This window comes from Apiospora phragmitis (genome assembly GCF_038363925.1).
Source record: "Apiospora phragmitis strain CBS 135458 chromosome Unknown utg000010l:1.0-9815664.0:1.0-9183399.0, whole genome shotgun sequence".
NCBI lineage: Eukaryota > Fungi > Ascomycota > Sordariomycetes > Amphisphaeriales > Apiosporaceae > Apiospora > Apiospora phragmitis.
The window spans coordinates 1,262,069-1,277,392 of NW_027117409.1; the positions used below are offsets into that span (position 1 = coordinate 1,262,069).

General features: G+C 51.4%; 3 protein-coding genes across 3 annotated transcripts; 2 read left to right on the forward strand and 1 right to left on the reverse strand.

Annotated features, from left to right (window-relative positions):
• Positions 1-1,558: 1,558 nt before the first annotated feature.
• PG994_010180 (uncharacterized protein) lies at positions 1,559-4,572 on the reverse strand (the record flags this gene model as incomplete). Its single annotated transcript, XM_066861589.1, has 4 exons — positions 1,559-1,839; positions 1,898-2,280; positions 2,332-3,349; positions 3,469-4,572. Coding segments are annotated over 4 exons (2,553 nt in total), but the record flags the coding sequence as incomplete, so codon positions are not given.
• A 7,910-nt stretch (positions 4,573-12,482) lies between these two features.
• On the forward strand, positions 12,483-13,358 carry PG994_010181 (uncharacterized protein; the record flags this gene model as incomplete). The annotated part of the gene is made up of 1 exon (XM_066861590.1): positions 12,483-13,358. The coding sequence occupies one exon, from the start codon at positions 12,483-12,485 to the stop codon at positions 13,356-13,358; it is 876 nt and encodes a 291-aa protein (XP_066710700.1).
• A 228-nt stretch (positions 13,359-13,586) lies between these two features.
• PG994_010182 (uncharacterized protein) lies at positions 13,587-14,387 on the forward strand (the record flags this gene model as incomplete). Its single annotated transcript, XM_066861591.1, has 1 exon — positions 13,587-14,387. The coding sequence occupies one exon, from the start codon at positions 13,587-13,589 to the stop codon at positions 14,385-14,387; it is 801 nt and encodes a 266-aa protein (XP_066710701.1).
• Between the last annotated feature and the right edge of the window lie 937 nt (positions 14,388-15,324).

Sequence of the window (15,324 nt, forward strand, 5' to 3'; positions counted from 1 at the left end):
TGGTGAGTAAAAGCTTGGTATATATTCTCTTACAACAGCTCTTGAGTCCAGTTTGCGGCTCAAGTCTGTGCTTATGGTGGGGATGCTACTGGATGAGCAAACCCCAGATGATATGACGACAGACAGAAAATACAAGGGGCTTATGTCTGAGCATCATAGTGTTTATGTGTGGCATGTTAGTTGTTCCTGTCTTCTCTACCTATGTCGCATCTGTTATTCTCTTTACACCCGCGGCACATAAGTCGAGAAAGCGTTCTATACCTTAGGTAGACTACCTACACGATTGTAGTTCAAATACGGTAATGTCCACTACGTACGTAGCGTTTAAGACATGACGCGGTAACTTGGATAAGCACATGCTAGTACATAGTCCGTTTTCCAAAGATACATGTACTCCGCAGCCACTGCTTCTTTTCCATGTGGCAGGTTAAATAAAGTACATACATTAGCTGGTTTCTTTCGAACCCCCCTTAGATAGTAGCCCCGATCGGTGGCCGGTGTCACACACCCAATGGGGTAGATGATGCTCTCTCCCTTACCTCGTATCTGGTTGCCGGGTAAAGTCCATCCACACACGTCCTCTTCTTCCTCTCCTCGCCTCTCCATGCCTCTACTTTAGCCGCAGGATTTAGCTCAGGTTAGAGTCTTGTCCCCAAACCCAGGGTCGTATCGAATAAGCTCTCTCCGCTTGGCTACTGCAAGAGGAGCGATGTCACAGTGCACGATAAGAGCACGGAAACAGAGGGAGAATTGCAGAATGAGGCGGAAAGACCCTCGATGCTGTTTGTCTCGGTGGGGGAAGCCCCATGGAGTAGGTAGCAGTATAGTCGACAAAGCTTGGAAACGTTGTCGTAAAACCTTGGCAATCCCTGTCCTTTGGAAGCTATAAGACCCTGATTATATAAGGATACCGAAATTGTGAACCCAACCCTGGGTTATGCGCTGTCTACGCTAGCAAAGCTTCGTCAACCTCAAAAGAAACCGGTCGTCCTTTTCTTGCTACGACTAACGACTACGACTACGACCATGGCTGTGGCCGACAGTACAACTGTAGATCTCTCGGTGCGGAGAAATGGACATCTCTGGCAACAACCGCGGTAGCCCTGGTAAATTTAGATACATAGACGGACCAAAATCTCCAACCAATTTGTTACGGGGCGAGATAAGGTCACTCCTCCGGCGGGATGGCCTTAGTTCCAGTACACCGCTGCTGTTGGCCAGGACAAGGGTCGACAAGGGGTGGTATACAGAGAAGCACATGTCTCAGATCGATTCATGGATCATCGCGTTGCTGGAGTTTGGTATCAATCTTGGTTCGTTCCTACAACGCAACCGCCTGCAACCGCCCACAACCCGCACACAACATGATTCTGGATGTGGTGCACCAATAGAGCCCGAGATATATTTTGCTGCTGAATTCTCTAATAGCAGCCCCGCCAGCTGGATTTCGTTGTGCACCACCAAGTGAATGAGAGCTCTGTTATCCGTCCAAGTGATTGCTCCTCCGACATTACTATGATACTGCCGTAGCTGCCTGGAATGCTGTAGACATTTGCTCTTTTCTTCTCTGCTCTTCTCAAGTCCAAAAGGCATGGCTGAAATCATCCCATCACAAAAATTCGAAAGAAAGAACGCCGTGACACCTTACTATGCTGACCTAGTACAACGCCTTTTTGAGGTGTAAGAGTCTGTCGAAATACAGGATCTGCAGGTCTGTCCGACCACTGAATCGAGAAATGAAGAAACGGCTTGCTTGTCGAGCGAAATCACCATTTGAGATGCTTGTCGTTATTAAAAGAAGTGCGTGTAAATTTTGGAGGTCTCGTGAACTTCCATCTCCTGCAATGTCAAGGTCAGCAGCTGTAGTAAGATAATCAAAACACTCATAAAAACATACCATCTTGAAGCTGTTGAGCTCTTCTTTGATTTGCTGCGCCAACATTGGCGTCAGGCGATTGCAAGTTGCAATTTCTCCCCTTCTATCATATTCTTGGCTCGGCCATGTGTCGTGAAACACAATGCGTGGGCTAAATGTGGCGTTTCGCTTGCTCATACCGCCCGAGGGTGTCCCAGGGGCGCTCTTGGTGTCTTGACGCAAGCGCAGGGCGGACATGAAGTAGTCCTCACCTCCAATAGCAACAGTCGAGCCCGTGCGCTTATGCTCATCGTTCGGCGTGCTTGGAGCACTGGAGTTCGGAGAGTCACTGATGTGGGGGATCATTGGCAGTTCGAAATTAGAACCCTTAGATTCCTGGGCGGGACTTGGAGAGTTACTCCGAGCTAGTAAACGTTAGTGATATGTTGAAAGGATATCAGACCAAAGGGACATACTCTTCAGAATACCCTTTCGGATCGTTGCCAGAACCTCGGCCCTTTCTTTGTCACCTCCAACGATGCTCTTCCTCGCCGTTGAGTTATCGGTACCAGAGCTTCCGAGGCGGTCTGATTTGAGACTATCGGAATGCGTTACGTCAAGATGGTTCGCGTCGATCGAGTTCCTCTCCAGTCGCGGGAAGCCAGTGCCTCCGGCCGTTTGGTCGAGATCCCCGTTGGAGTTGATATTGACTCTCTCGCGTTCAGCTTCAACAGTAATCATAGAGACGGCCGCCTGGCTTGCTTCGGGCGGTGCCACTTCGCTAGTCGGGGTTCCAATCATGGATTTCGGGCGGAAGAGGCCGACTAGGGAACGACCTCCCTTCTTCACCCCCTTACCCATCTTGCGGAGCATAATCGAGGCGGAGGATGCAGTGGATGAAATCGAGAGGTTGTCGGTTGAGCCTGCGAAGATTTTGGTGCCTGCATAGATGCTGTTTCCGAGACCGCTTGCCTCCTGCTTCTGTGCGATGCGTGCCTGCTCCTCCTCAAACGCATCATCGGTTGGTTGTTCCTTGCGCAATTTCCCGCATTCAGACTGGCCGGGAATCTGTTTGCTGTTGTCGAAGTCCCCTCCCGCGCTAGCTGCTCTTAACTCGGCAGCACTTCCAAAGGAAAAGGCTCTTCGGAGTCGCGACGTTTTACTCTTCGACTTTCCTCCCTTTTCATTGATGGCAGCTAGCTGCCTGGCGGCAGCACTCGGAGGCCCATTTGAACCGGGAGCCTTGGCGGGCCCTGATGATTTGGCAGCCGCAGCAGAAGCATCATCCGCATTTGATCCAGAGGCCATGTTGACCGGCTTTGACAGCGGTGATGGATTGAAATTGCGTTTACCCACATCAGATGAAGAGCCGCGAGGAGGTATGTTTACAGACTTGGCTTGATCAGAAGTGCTAGGCTTCTCATCGGTGCTGGTGATGGTCGAGGCAGGGCTGGCAGTTGTGGGGGCAGATGCATTGGAGTTTCGATTGGTAGACTGTTGTAGGGGGTTTCCCATGTCAGTAAGGGTTGGCAGAACAGCGAGCCAAGGCGCGGGGATTGATCGTCTAATTGGACAATTCCTCGGGTTTGGAGTTCAAATTAGAAATCACTCACCGATGAGGGTCGAGAATTGCTGCTGCGGCTCGACACTAGACTCTCCGAACTGTTATTCCTAGCATGGGAAGGAGTTTTCTCAATAGTCGGCACAGTAAGATTGCGGACAATGGTCTTCTGTTGCTGCAATTGCTGGCTCTTTTCAGTTTTCATTCGAAGAGCAGCTTCGTCCGCTCGCTTCTGCTGTTGTTTGAACTCCTGCGGGGTCATGGGACTGGGATAATCGGTAGCATCAAACGAAGCCATGCTTCGTCGCCGGAATCTCTTTGTCTCTTCTTCGGATGTATGGCGGTGAACCTGCATGTCATCGGCTGCCACCCCGGTCATTAATGACCCGTATGCACTTTGTGGGCGGTTAGAAGTGGTTCTGGGGAGTACAACCTGTTGTCCATTGGCAGCGGTACGAGGATTGTACAGGTGGACTACGGTCGCCATACCCGACCCCGAGGGAATGGCTGAGCTTTGTACCTGCTGCTGCTGAATGACTGGTGTAGACTCCGTATGTCGCGGGGTGGGCCGTCTATATCTTTCAGGCGAGGATTTGGCGGCTGCAACTTGTGCAAAAGTTGGACCTCCTGCCATGTAGGTCGACTGAGGTCGAGCCGATGGAGAAATATTTCGGTTCATCTGAGGCAACGACATATCATCCCTTGATACCGGTTGAGTCGTCACCACAGGAGCACTCACACCGCTAGACAAGTTGTTCATGGATGTGTTTGTTTGGTAACGAGCTCGCGGGTCCAGTGTCTGCATCGTCGGTGCATTTGGTGTCGATGTTGTCCGACTATAAGCCTGTCGCGGGCCACCGTTATTGGCCAGGTTAGGCGTGGATGTGAATGCATACGGCTGGACCGGCCCGGAGCTGCCTCGATAACTCGATTGTCCCCAACAACTCCCGCCAGCCCATGGTAGTTGTTCCTTTGTGCCTGTGATGTGTTCGCCCCGTACTGCTGCCCAGATTGAGATTGTGAATGCGAGTGAGAGTGAGAGTGTGCCGGCATGATTGCTGATGATGAACTGGGTCTGGTTTGAAGCACTGTAACTGTTCCGGTTTGTTGAGGATACGTCTGGACCATAGCAGCCATGATCGAGCGTCCAAACACAGCTGTTCAACGGCACGGCAGGTAGTTTGTCGTTTGAAGGAATGAGATCGAGTCAAAGGAATGGATGACCACAGCTGACTTTGAGATTCTCGAAAGGAGGGTGTTTCCGAGTGGAAATGCTCAGATGACCTATTAGCAGCCAACAGTCAGTAAAGAAATTTGAAGCAATCGGGAATAGGACAAAGCAGCTGTTTCCCCGGTATTCAGGGTTGTGTGCAAAGGAAGAGTTTGACGAGCAGTAATGCGTGTACAATACTCTTGGCCAATGGTTTGGCTTGGTGTACACACCTCTTCGGAAACTCGTAGTATTATTATCACGGGTGATTAGAGCCCGTTTATTGCGTGAGGCTGGGCCCGTAGCAAATGGAGAGGTGATAATGGGCGGACGGCCTCGGTCGGGTGGAATTGAATTGGACGCCTGCGACCTGAGAAGGGTAGGAAACGAGTGGTGGTGCCTCCAACAAAGTGGTCCACTGCTACCGTAGACGACTTGGCTTGTCCGATGTCGAGTAGTCCTCACGACGGTCGGTCTCTGATGGGATGACACAACAACGAGGCGTGTTTGGAGAAAGGTCTGGTCGGGTGATTCAAGTGTCACGAGAGACACAAGTAATCGGTGAAAGGACGAGTGCTAGAAGGAGGACATGAGGCCGCAAATTTGACCGGAAGCTTTCAGCTAGCCCAAAAGAAGATGACCAAAAAGAAGAGGAGGCCAGTGTTTTTTTCTATTTTGTTTCGAAGGTTCAGCAGAAATAGGTGCCGCGCCTTGGCTAGGTATTCCCGTCTACAAGAGAATCTAAGGCACGACAGCGAAGAATCCGGTTGAGAAGGGACGAGGACAAAGGATGGGCGGCAGAAGTGTCCTGTACAGGGGTAAAATAAAAAGGAGCCCGGCGGAACAAACCACGCTCTAGCAAGAAAGGAAGGACTAGCTAGAATGAGGCACTGTTGAGAGAGGATGATGTCTTGTGCAGTGAGATATGTACTAAGGAATTGAGGGGGAGGGCATGTCAGAACGAACGAGAACGGTGTCGAATAGGTAAAAGGAAAGAGGAAACGAATACTGCAGCAGTGCAAATGCGTGATGGTATTCCAAGAGGTGTGGAAAGGGAGAGAGGCAGGTGGGTTTGGAGGTTTCGGTTGCAAGAGTGAGATCGCTGGGTTGCAGAGTGGACACGCGGTCCCAGGTGCTAACCAGAACAGAACACACCAGAATTGGATGGGATGGGACGAATCGACTGTGAAAATGAATGGATGAATTGAATGAATGAATGCACCCTCCTGCAGCAGCCTGGTCCTGGCAGGTAGCAGCTACCTGGCTAGGTGGCTAGGGTAGGTACCGGCCTGCTGCAAGTCTCGAGCGATTCCTACGGAATACCGTCCGTGTCGTACTGTGCTGGGCGCTGGGAGACAGCAGCAAAGACGCAGCAGCAGGGCGAGTAGAAGCGAGTGCTGCTGGCAGGCCTCTGCACAAGGCAAGAAGACAGGACATCCCCAATCCCCCCAGTGCGATGACCGCATTGATAGATTCTCACGCACGGAGTACGTACAGGCGATGCGGCGAGCGCAAGCGCAAGCAGCAGCTGCACCTGAAGTTGAAGTGGATTCATTTGAGGGTTCATTTGCAGTGCATACTGTACTGTACTGGGAGGTGTTATTGTTGTTGTTGACCTGCGGGCTCGTGTTAGCACCCCTGCTAAGTTAGCACTGCACGTAACAGTGGATGCCAATGCACTTCCATGCTGTTTGGGGGCACGACCGGTGCATTACCAATAGACGCTTGTCCTGTCCTTGGGGCAGATAGGTGTAGACGCAGCATGTACCTTCCGTCCTGGGCAGTGAGTATATACGGTCAGTTGAAAACTTGCAATCTTGCTGGTATGTAAGATGTATGTAGGTACCAGCGTCCATTTGACGTCTGTGTCTGACTTGCACTAATCAAACCACTGGATCCTGCGGCGCGCTCCTGCGCTCATCAGTGCAGAAGACGGGCTCACATGTGTGTGTGTGTCTTTCAGGAGATCCCTTGCTCGGATTGGTTGGTCAGGCTGCATAAAGCAAGACAGTGGCAAGCAGAGGATTCTCAAACTTGGGTTCGATAGAGTGCATAGTACATGATAGACCAGTGTGTAGCATTCAATGGGTGGTTTAGATTGTGTGCCTACACATCATCACGCGTAGAGTGTTGCTGGGTACCACGAACGGCTAGACCCTCCCAATGCGACTGATTTCGGGATGCCAATCTTCAGATGCCATTGGCCCAAAGAGTCTGGACGGTGGCGTCGACAGGCATTCAGCAATATCGCGCTAACAGCAAGCATGGGATGGGATGGGATGGCGAGGATGGGGACGGAGACGCGGGCATGCTTGACGAAATATTCTTTCGTTTGCATTAGAAGAGATGGAGATATCCATCGAACCTACTCCGTACCTGCTGTCGTCCCCATACAACCTACTGTACCTGGAATCTAAAGTCGTACTGTGCAAAAGCGGTGGGTCGTGTCTTTTTCGCTTTTGCTTGTTATTTCCGTGTCAGTGACCACAGTACCATCTCCAGAATGGCAATATGCATTGACACACCGCGATTGATGGAATGATTGACTGGCTCCCCCAGCCAGCGGAAGGCGGACCGTGATACATATCACTATCGGGTATGCATATCTACGTGCCGCAAGTATATCATCCATCGGTTCGTGTTTGTTTGCTCGCTTGCTGTTGCTCGAGAAGTAATGGGAGTGTTGACTATGAATTGAGTATTGATAGGTAATTGACCGGTTGATTCTTTTTTTTTTATCCCGATTATGCAACGGCTCCCTTGCCTGCAAACTTTAAGCGGGTGTATCAGCCAAAGCAAGTGCAATGCAAACAGATCCATTTCTGTCCGTCGGACTTGACTTTGTTTGTGGCGAGACGCGGTGTCCCCTGCTCTGTCCGTTATGCATGTGTCTATCGCTGTCACTTAGGTAAGCAGGGTGCCTAGCGCCTACATAACGTGTGGGTAGGGGAGATAAAATAAAAATAAAAATACATCAATGTCTGGGCAGATTGATCAATCACCTAAGTAGGGCGTGTGGTGTGTTGTCCAGCTGCCAGGCGTCAGGTCAGGTACTGTATGTAGGCAGGCCAGAAGGGGCATTAACAAGACTCCGGACTCGCCATTGGCATCAGAACAGCCAGCCTTTAACCAGTGACCATCAGACACAATAACGGCCATTGAATTCAATAATTACACTTAATATCATTTCTTTGAGTACTATACGAGCGTTACAACACCGTATTGTACTGGTGAGTCCGGAGTCTTGTCAAAGGCACTAGGTAGGTACTGGGCAGGCGTGGCAGGTAGGGTAGCGGAAAATTGATCGAGGGCCCCTTTTATCTGGGAAGATACCATTGAGGTTTTCTAGAAGCAAATCTTGGCTCCGGCTTTGCCTGCCCGCTTTCATCCATCACCATCTATCTGACCACCCAACTGTCACTGTCACTGCAGCTTCCCTTGTCTAGCCTCGCCTTACTAAGGCAGCTCTACTGCCCTTTTGGGCATACAGGTCTTGAGGTAAGGTCGGTAGAAAGCCCACTGTGGGATGTCCAGGGGACGGGCTTTATTACTCCAACAGGAGGGATAGCCTTTGACATATGTACAGTACGAGGCCATTGCAACTTGGTAATTCTATTACTGTACATACTGCTGCTGCAGGTTAGACGTACATACATACGAAGATCAGTTTTATATACCTACATGTAGTTGCTTAACCTTAACTGTATCCTCGGTGTGTTTCAACTCAGGCATGATTCACCGTCGTCGCTGGCATCCGGCAGTTTCTCGCTTCTCACTACAGTGCAGACGGTGCGGGACTTGTGGTCTCGCTGTTTGTGATGTGTCGGCAGAGACAGCTTGAGATTGCAATCCAATATAAAAAAGCAGTCATCGCAGACCCATCGGCCTATCAACTTTGCTGGCCATCCACTGTTGTCTCCGATGCAGGGTGTCTGATGCAACTTCCTGCAGGTCTTGATGGATTGCAGCAGCACCGACTGGCCAAATGCAATGAGGCACCACCACCACCAGGCGATTCGACGAAACAGCGAATGGGTCAATCTACCAACAACCCCTGGGCCCTAGTCGCCCCTAGTCGGATCACTGCACAAATACATAAGCCGCACCATGCTTAATTCACTGATGAACGAATTGACTGACATTCACCACATTGGTCATTTTCTCAAGATTACTTGATGGCTGGAATTTGCTTTATGATTCTTCTGATGAGTTTGATCTGTTTCTGTGGCTTGAGAACGATATCTTGGAGAGCTCGAGTGTGATAGTATCTGTGGGTGGTTGACACAATTGGCGCGCGGGTTGCTGCACTAGCACAACGTTGTCTGTTTTTTCGAGACCTGCGTGAGCGAAACTGACTGAACACTGTGAAGCAAAGGCAATGACAGCCTGGATCACGAATCGGTTCATGTGTTGCGTATGCATATGCCAATAACGAGCCCGCCATCCTGCCAGCCCTTTTCGGGCAACCAGCGAGTGGTGAGGATGTAAGAACTAGCGCTTGGATACGAAACAGGCGGAAAATGCACTGCCCCCCTCAACGTCTTGTCCCGAATCTCGGGTCGACAATTCATCATTCACCATCTTCCCCACGAAGTAACCCAGTCTTGTGGCCAGGGTGGTCAGGGTGCCCCTATTCTCCATTTAGCGGTGGGCTTACAGGGGGGGCCAGGGCGGCTTGGGTGCTCCACATTCAAATTGCATCAGTCGATTAGGGGTTCAGATCTGCATACTAGACTGCGTGCTAACCTCGTCAAATTCATCAATGTGCAGCGAAAAGCAAAAGACGCATGGTCGGTCGCGAGGTGGTGTTCACTCCTATGATTACTAAGTCGCCATGTTACGGTCTGGACAGGCGCAAATACTGAACAGTGCTACATATCTGATCGTGAACTGGATTCGATGATGGCCTCCACTGGCAGATCATCCATTGCGTGAGTTGGGATCAGCCGTCTTGAATCGTGGTTCGCGGATCTTGGACACTTTCCGTTTTGGAGTTCGATGGCTGAGGCGTGCTTTGATGGCGGTTGGCTACATGTATCAAGCCACTCAAGTGGTATTAAACCGCAGCCAAGTCTCATTGTATCTGCACTCGAAACGACTATTCGTTTCTGTCAAATACTAATAGGCCCTTTTGTGTTGATGCTGGCCTTCCTTCTGACACAGCGGGCAAGTAGCTTATTCATACCAGTCATGGCGTCCCTGGCTGATCGCGCTCTGATACACCGCCTTCCAGATTCTTGCTCTTTTGACGTTATTCTCTTGACTGCGGTAAGGCAGGATGCAGTCAAAGAATTCGTTGCTGTGCAAGCCAGACGTTTTTACAGTGTCACTAACAGGCGATATCCCGCTGAAGCGGAGTTTTTTTTCCTGAGCTAATTGGCATGATCGTCAGCATTCCGTATAGACCAGTTGTTTGCTTGAGCCACTGAAGCCACTGTACTATAGCCATAATTTATAGCATCCTCTCTTAACGTCAAGGGATTTGGATTAGATTGGATCAGCCAAGGTCTTATTTGAAGAACCTTTCAGTCTCGGACTTTAACTTGTTAATAAGACTATCAACATCATGTTCAGCCCAGCTAGCGCACTAGTACAGCCTGGTAACATATAGCATATAGCGCCAAGGGCAACCTGGCCGATAGGTCGAGTTTCAGGATGTTGCTCAAGAGACGGATGAGGTATATCGAACCGTTCCGTTTATACGGAGTATAAGTACTGTAACTCTATTGCGGTGCAAGGACAATTTTACCTAGGCCAGAAGGAAAGACTGCAATTACGTACATTCTTCCAGCCTTACCACTTCGGTGGTTGTGAATGCGGAGTGTCACTATACTTACCATGGATTTATTGGTGGATTGCAGATGGTATTTCACCGACACTCTGAAAGAAATGCATGATTAGCCACGCCACCACCACATCGAAAGCAGTGCCAGAACGAGTCGCTCGCTGAGCTGATAATGCCACGACCTGCCGATTCTATGACTCGACGCATTTCGCGTCCGTTGCCCGATGCTGTGTAGTGTGCTCCCACATACCACATATGTACGACCACAGCCTTCCCTACTGGCATGCGACATACGCTCGCTGTGTGTTGCAGGAAGTTGTGTTCGGCGGAAGTTTCCTTTACGTCAACAGGGCTTGGCCCAATACTCGCGACATACTCTCGCCTTCTCGAGAGCTAGAGCGGCGGGCTAGGTCCGTCAGCCGCAAAGGGCGTCCACAGAGAGAAGACCAAGGAACTAGTTGTGTTTCAGATATTGTCTACTAATAGTAACGCAAGCACGCGCGGCAGTTATAACATACGCAATAATACCATAGTAGATATCGGTGGCTTGACCGGGTCCGCGTGGCTCCATATGATCTGCAAGATGGAATACTCTAGCCCGACCAGCTCGGCACTAGAAAGGCTAATAAAAAAGTAGCCATGTTTACCCTACTACCAGACCGCATCTCTCCCCCTCTTCATGTGGCCCCTCCTGATACGTCCGCTACAGTAATATGGTTGCAAAGGCGGCCGATCTGACAGCTTTGTGTATTATTCCTATCGCCTTATTGGCTAGTATCTCCTTGAACCAGCAACTGTATAACGATGCTTATGACGCCGTGGCTTTCAGAGTCTGCCGTCGTTTCTAAGGTGGCAGTCTTTAGTCTTGGTATTACTCGGAGGACCTTGAAGCAACTATGACACAACTTGGGCGTGTCGAGAAGAGTTTATAGCCGCAGGCGTCCCATGGTAATCTCGATCCAGCATGCAGGGAAAGGCAAACTCCAAAAGGTAAATAAAGTAGGAGATGACATATGCTGCATACCAAGCAAGAGGATTACAGTAGCTGAAGCTCGCTCGAGTCATGGGATGCTGCAGACTCGAAGTGAACGATATACTAGATCAACTTAAAACGGGCAAGAATGCGTGCCCAGCCCGCCAGTCGGGGGGTTTCTTCGGGATCCCCACTCGGCGAGGTTCCACAGCTAAGATCCCAAGACACCGGTACCCGATGGTGGGCCTGCCGATCTCTCGCGGCCGCACCTCCAGTCACTCCAAGTGCCAGGCACGCAGGCTGCTGCTTAGTAGTAAGTAGGTAGTACGAATAGAGAGAGAGAGAACTAGAGAACTTGACGCTTGGCTGACAACCGACAACGTTCATTCTTATCTTTCAGCTTCCTGCCGTCGAATCGAGGAGAAGAAAAGCCTCATATCAAGTATGATGAAACCACGATCATCTCTGTCTGATGATTACCTCATAGTCAAATCCACAAGCTAATAACTCAACCCCAGAAGCTGGTGGGCTGAACGACCCGATCGATGATGGTTTTGGGACGCTAAGCTTGCTGCTCCCAGACTTGACTCCTGCCGTTCTGCCTCAGTCGCTGCTGCTTTGCTACCTAACATTTGCTTGGCTGCAGGGTACGCCCAACATCCCCTCGTTACACTGATCCCGGGTGTGCTTTGCACACAAGCTGCGCGTATGCACATGCGACATATCTGTGATCAAGTCAAGCTCGATGCAATCGAACCGCACACAAGCACATACGCACATACACGTACACATACACAAACTCGCAAACGGACTAATAAGGAGAAACAGCATCTGGTCTGTGCCGAAACCCCAGGAACTTACGTACTTACTGTACAGTACTTCAAGTAAGCAACCTTGAAGTCAAGCCTCGCCGGGCAATCCCGGCACACCGTCACACTCGCAGGAAACAAAAACAAAACAAAACGAACGAACCAGGAGAAAAACTAGAAGAAAGAAAGAAAGAAACGCCCACTAAGGCCCAAGCCGTGGCTCAATAACGTTTGTGCCCCCCCTGGCCCCCCCCCGGTACGGGACGCGGCGCGGGGCAAGCAAGTGGTCATGGTCGGCGTGCCCCGAAGCAATGCCTGTGCCCTATGTCTCAGCCGACGCGTGAAATGTGACGAGAGCCGCCCCAGTTGCTCCAATTGTGCCAAGTACGGGGCGGACTGCCCAGGCTACGTCCGCGGCGTGAAGTTTGTGGCCGGCAAGCACGTTGTCAGGTCGCGTGCCAGGGGTGGCACTGTTGCCTTTGCTGTTTCCTCCCGCACCACACCGTCTGCTGCTTCTTCCTCTTCTTCTTCCTCATCCTCCCCTTCTCTTTCCAGACCGTATGGGACAAGGCGACCGTCGTCCAGGCGAGTTCCCGATGCCGTGTCACCACCTAGGTCGAGGGGCATCCCGCCGCCAAGACAAGCTCCCGTCCATGACAATGCCGGGGAGCTAGACGAGCAGGAAGCTAGCAGCGAGACGATCAGCGGTCAGCAGCAGCCGCAGCGCTTTTTGACGTCGTACGAGAAGCTCCAGTCGGCATTAGCGCATGTGAGCACCGCGCCGGTGATCACCCCTCGAGATGATAGAGCCCAGTTCATAGGCATGATGATGAAGAGTCTCGAAGAGTCGCAGCCGGAGAGCGAGATGGTCGTACTAGGCACCTGGTTCCAGCAGACCACCTCCCATCTCGGGCAGAAGCCGTCGCTCGATCGAGCGAGTTGCGCTTTTGCATTGCAGCTGCTGGGGAGGAATCACCATGACGAGGGTTTGCTAGCACAGTCTCGCACCCTATACGGGCAATCGCTATGGATGCTGCAACAGGCACTCAATCATCCAAGCGAATGGAAGACACCAGAAACCCTGAACTCCGCCATGATACTCTGCCATTTCGAAGTAAGGGGCTGCAACCTGGTGCTGGCCCAGTCAAATCAATCGTGTTTCTAACGCAATGTATAGTTATTTGCGGGTACGGCCACAACGAGCAGCTGGAGTACGTGGATGAAGCATGCACTTGGTGTCGGGAAACTGATACAGCTTCGCGGCCCGGCCTCTTTCAACTCTGGGTGGGAACGGGCAGTTCTTCTGTCTTTCAGGCCCATAATGGTAGGTCGTAAACGCTTTCAATGTGTATAGAAAAACATAGAGCGGGAGGTTGATAGAAGCTACCAGATCATGAACGACCTCTTTAGTGGGCAGGACTGCTTCCTCGCCCATCCGCAATGGCAGTCTGTAATGAGACACCATGGCGATAGCCCGTCGGATTGGACCGTGGGCAGCACGATCTACAAGGATCAAGTCGACCTTGTGGATGACTACATGCAACTCCTTGCCAGGATCCCCTCCGCTGTCAAAAACCTGTATATGCTACGAGCCGCGAACCAGGATGCCGCGAAGGCAGCACTGGACGCGGCCGAAGTCGCTCGCATCCGACAATCAATGAGGCACATCCGTGATGCGTTCGAGGCATGGTACCAGCGTATCCTGCCCTTCAACCCCGCGCCCGCCGAGGTGCCCACGCAGGACCCGGCCTCCATCTACCCGACCGTCCTACGCTACGAGAGCCCCTGGAAGGGCGCCCTGCACATGGGCTACTGGGCCTCCATGTGCATCGTGTATGCGACACTGATGGAGTGCCACCAAGCCTTGCCCCACGACGACCGTGATGGCGACGACGACAACAACGGATCTGCAGATAACGACGTGTACGGCGCGGGCGCCGCCGCCTTCGAGCTCTTGGCCGACCGCATCCTCCGGTCGGTCGAGACCGTCGGCGAGGGCATGATGGGTCCCTACCGATGCGGCTACTCGGTCCGCATGGCGTACGAGGTCGTCGAAGAGCGCACACAGGCCTGGATCCGCATGTGGATCGCGCGCTTCGAGAAGCGGTACGCGGCCACGGCGGTCGAGAGCTACCCGTCGCCTCGCGAGGTGGTTCTTGCCCCCTGGCTCGGTGATTGGGGGAAGGAGAAGTAGGAGGAGGTAGTGGTGGTGAGGGTTTACTCTGTAGTTGATGATGACGTGCGATAGTACCTACATCTGCGCTCTCACCTGGCGCCAAATGTTGCGGTATATGGTTCGAAGCAGCAGCTCGAAACCAGCCATGGACGCCTTCCATGGAAGAAGGTGTCGGTGATCCAGATGCTACCGTATGGTTTCTGCCACTCTGGTGTTTGATATAGACAGGGTACTCGATCCTTGTATGCATTATGTCGCTAGCCATCGTGGCTTGCATTTCTGATCAACTGAGATATGACTCGTCAAAATATTCGCCGAGGAATTCGGCGTTAACTGTTGATACGAGATGGGCCACATTAATAAAAGCGATACATCATCTAACGGGCCAACACTCACCTTGTCACGCAAGATCGCCATCTCAACAAACAAATAGGTGGCGGCTGATGTAGGGATGCCGTGATCCAATCCTAGCTTATAGGGGGTTGCCATATTATCTTCCCTCTTTGAATGTAATGCCTCGATAGATACTCCCCATTCGGCAATGTCGCCGGACTTTCAAACATGCTTCCTATGAAAAAATCGCGTCATTAGTCTTTCAAAGCTCTGGGGCGTTTCAGTATACCGTTGGGTATTGAGCAGCCTCGGTAACGACTGCAACCTCAGGGCTACGACGGCGGCCATGCCTCGAAGACGTTGTATTCGGACAATCGACGGATAGGTATTACCCTTTTACAAGAGGAAAGACAAAAAGGAAACTCCCTTACGGGGCTCGAACCCGAAGGCTGCAAAAAGAAAGCGAAGGGAGTGTCTACGTACGGGGTTAACACATCTATGATTTCATATGTTTTTCCAGTCGGACAATCATCAGCGCGTCAATCAGCTACTTCGCTGAGGGAACTGGGTGTTATTTGGCTTTAATTACTGACCTACTAGACCATTGCTTGCCATAAGCTAT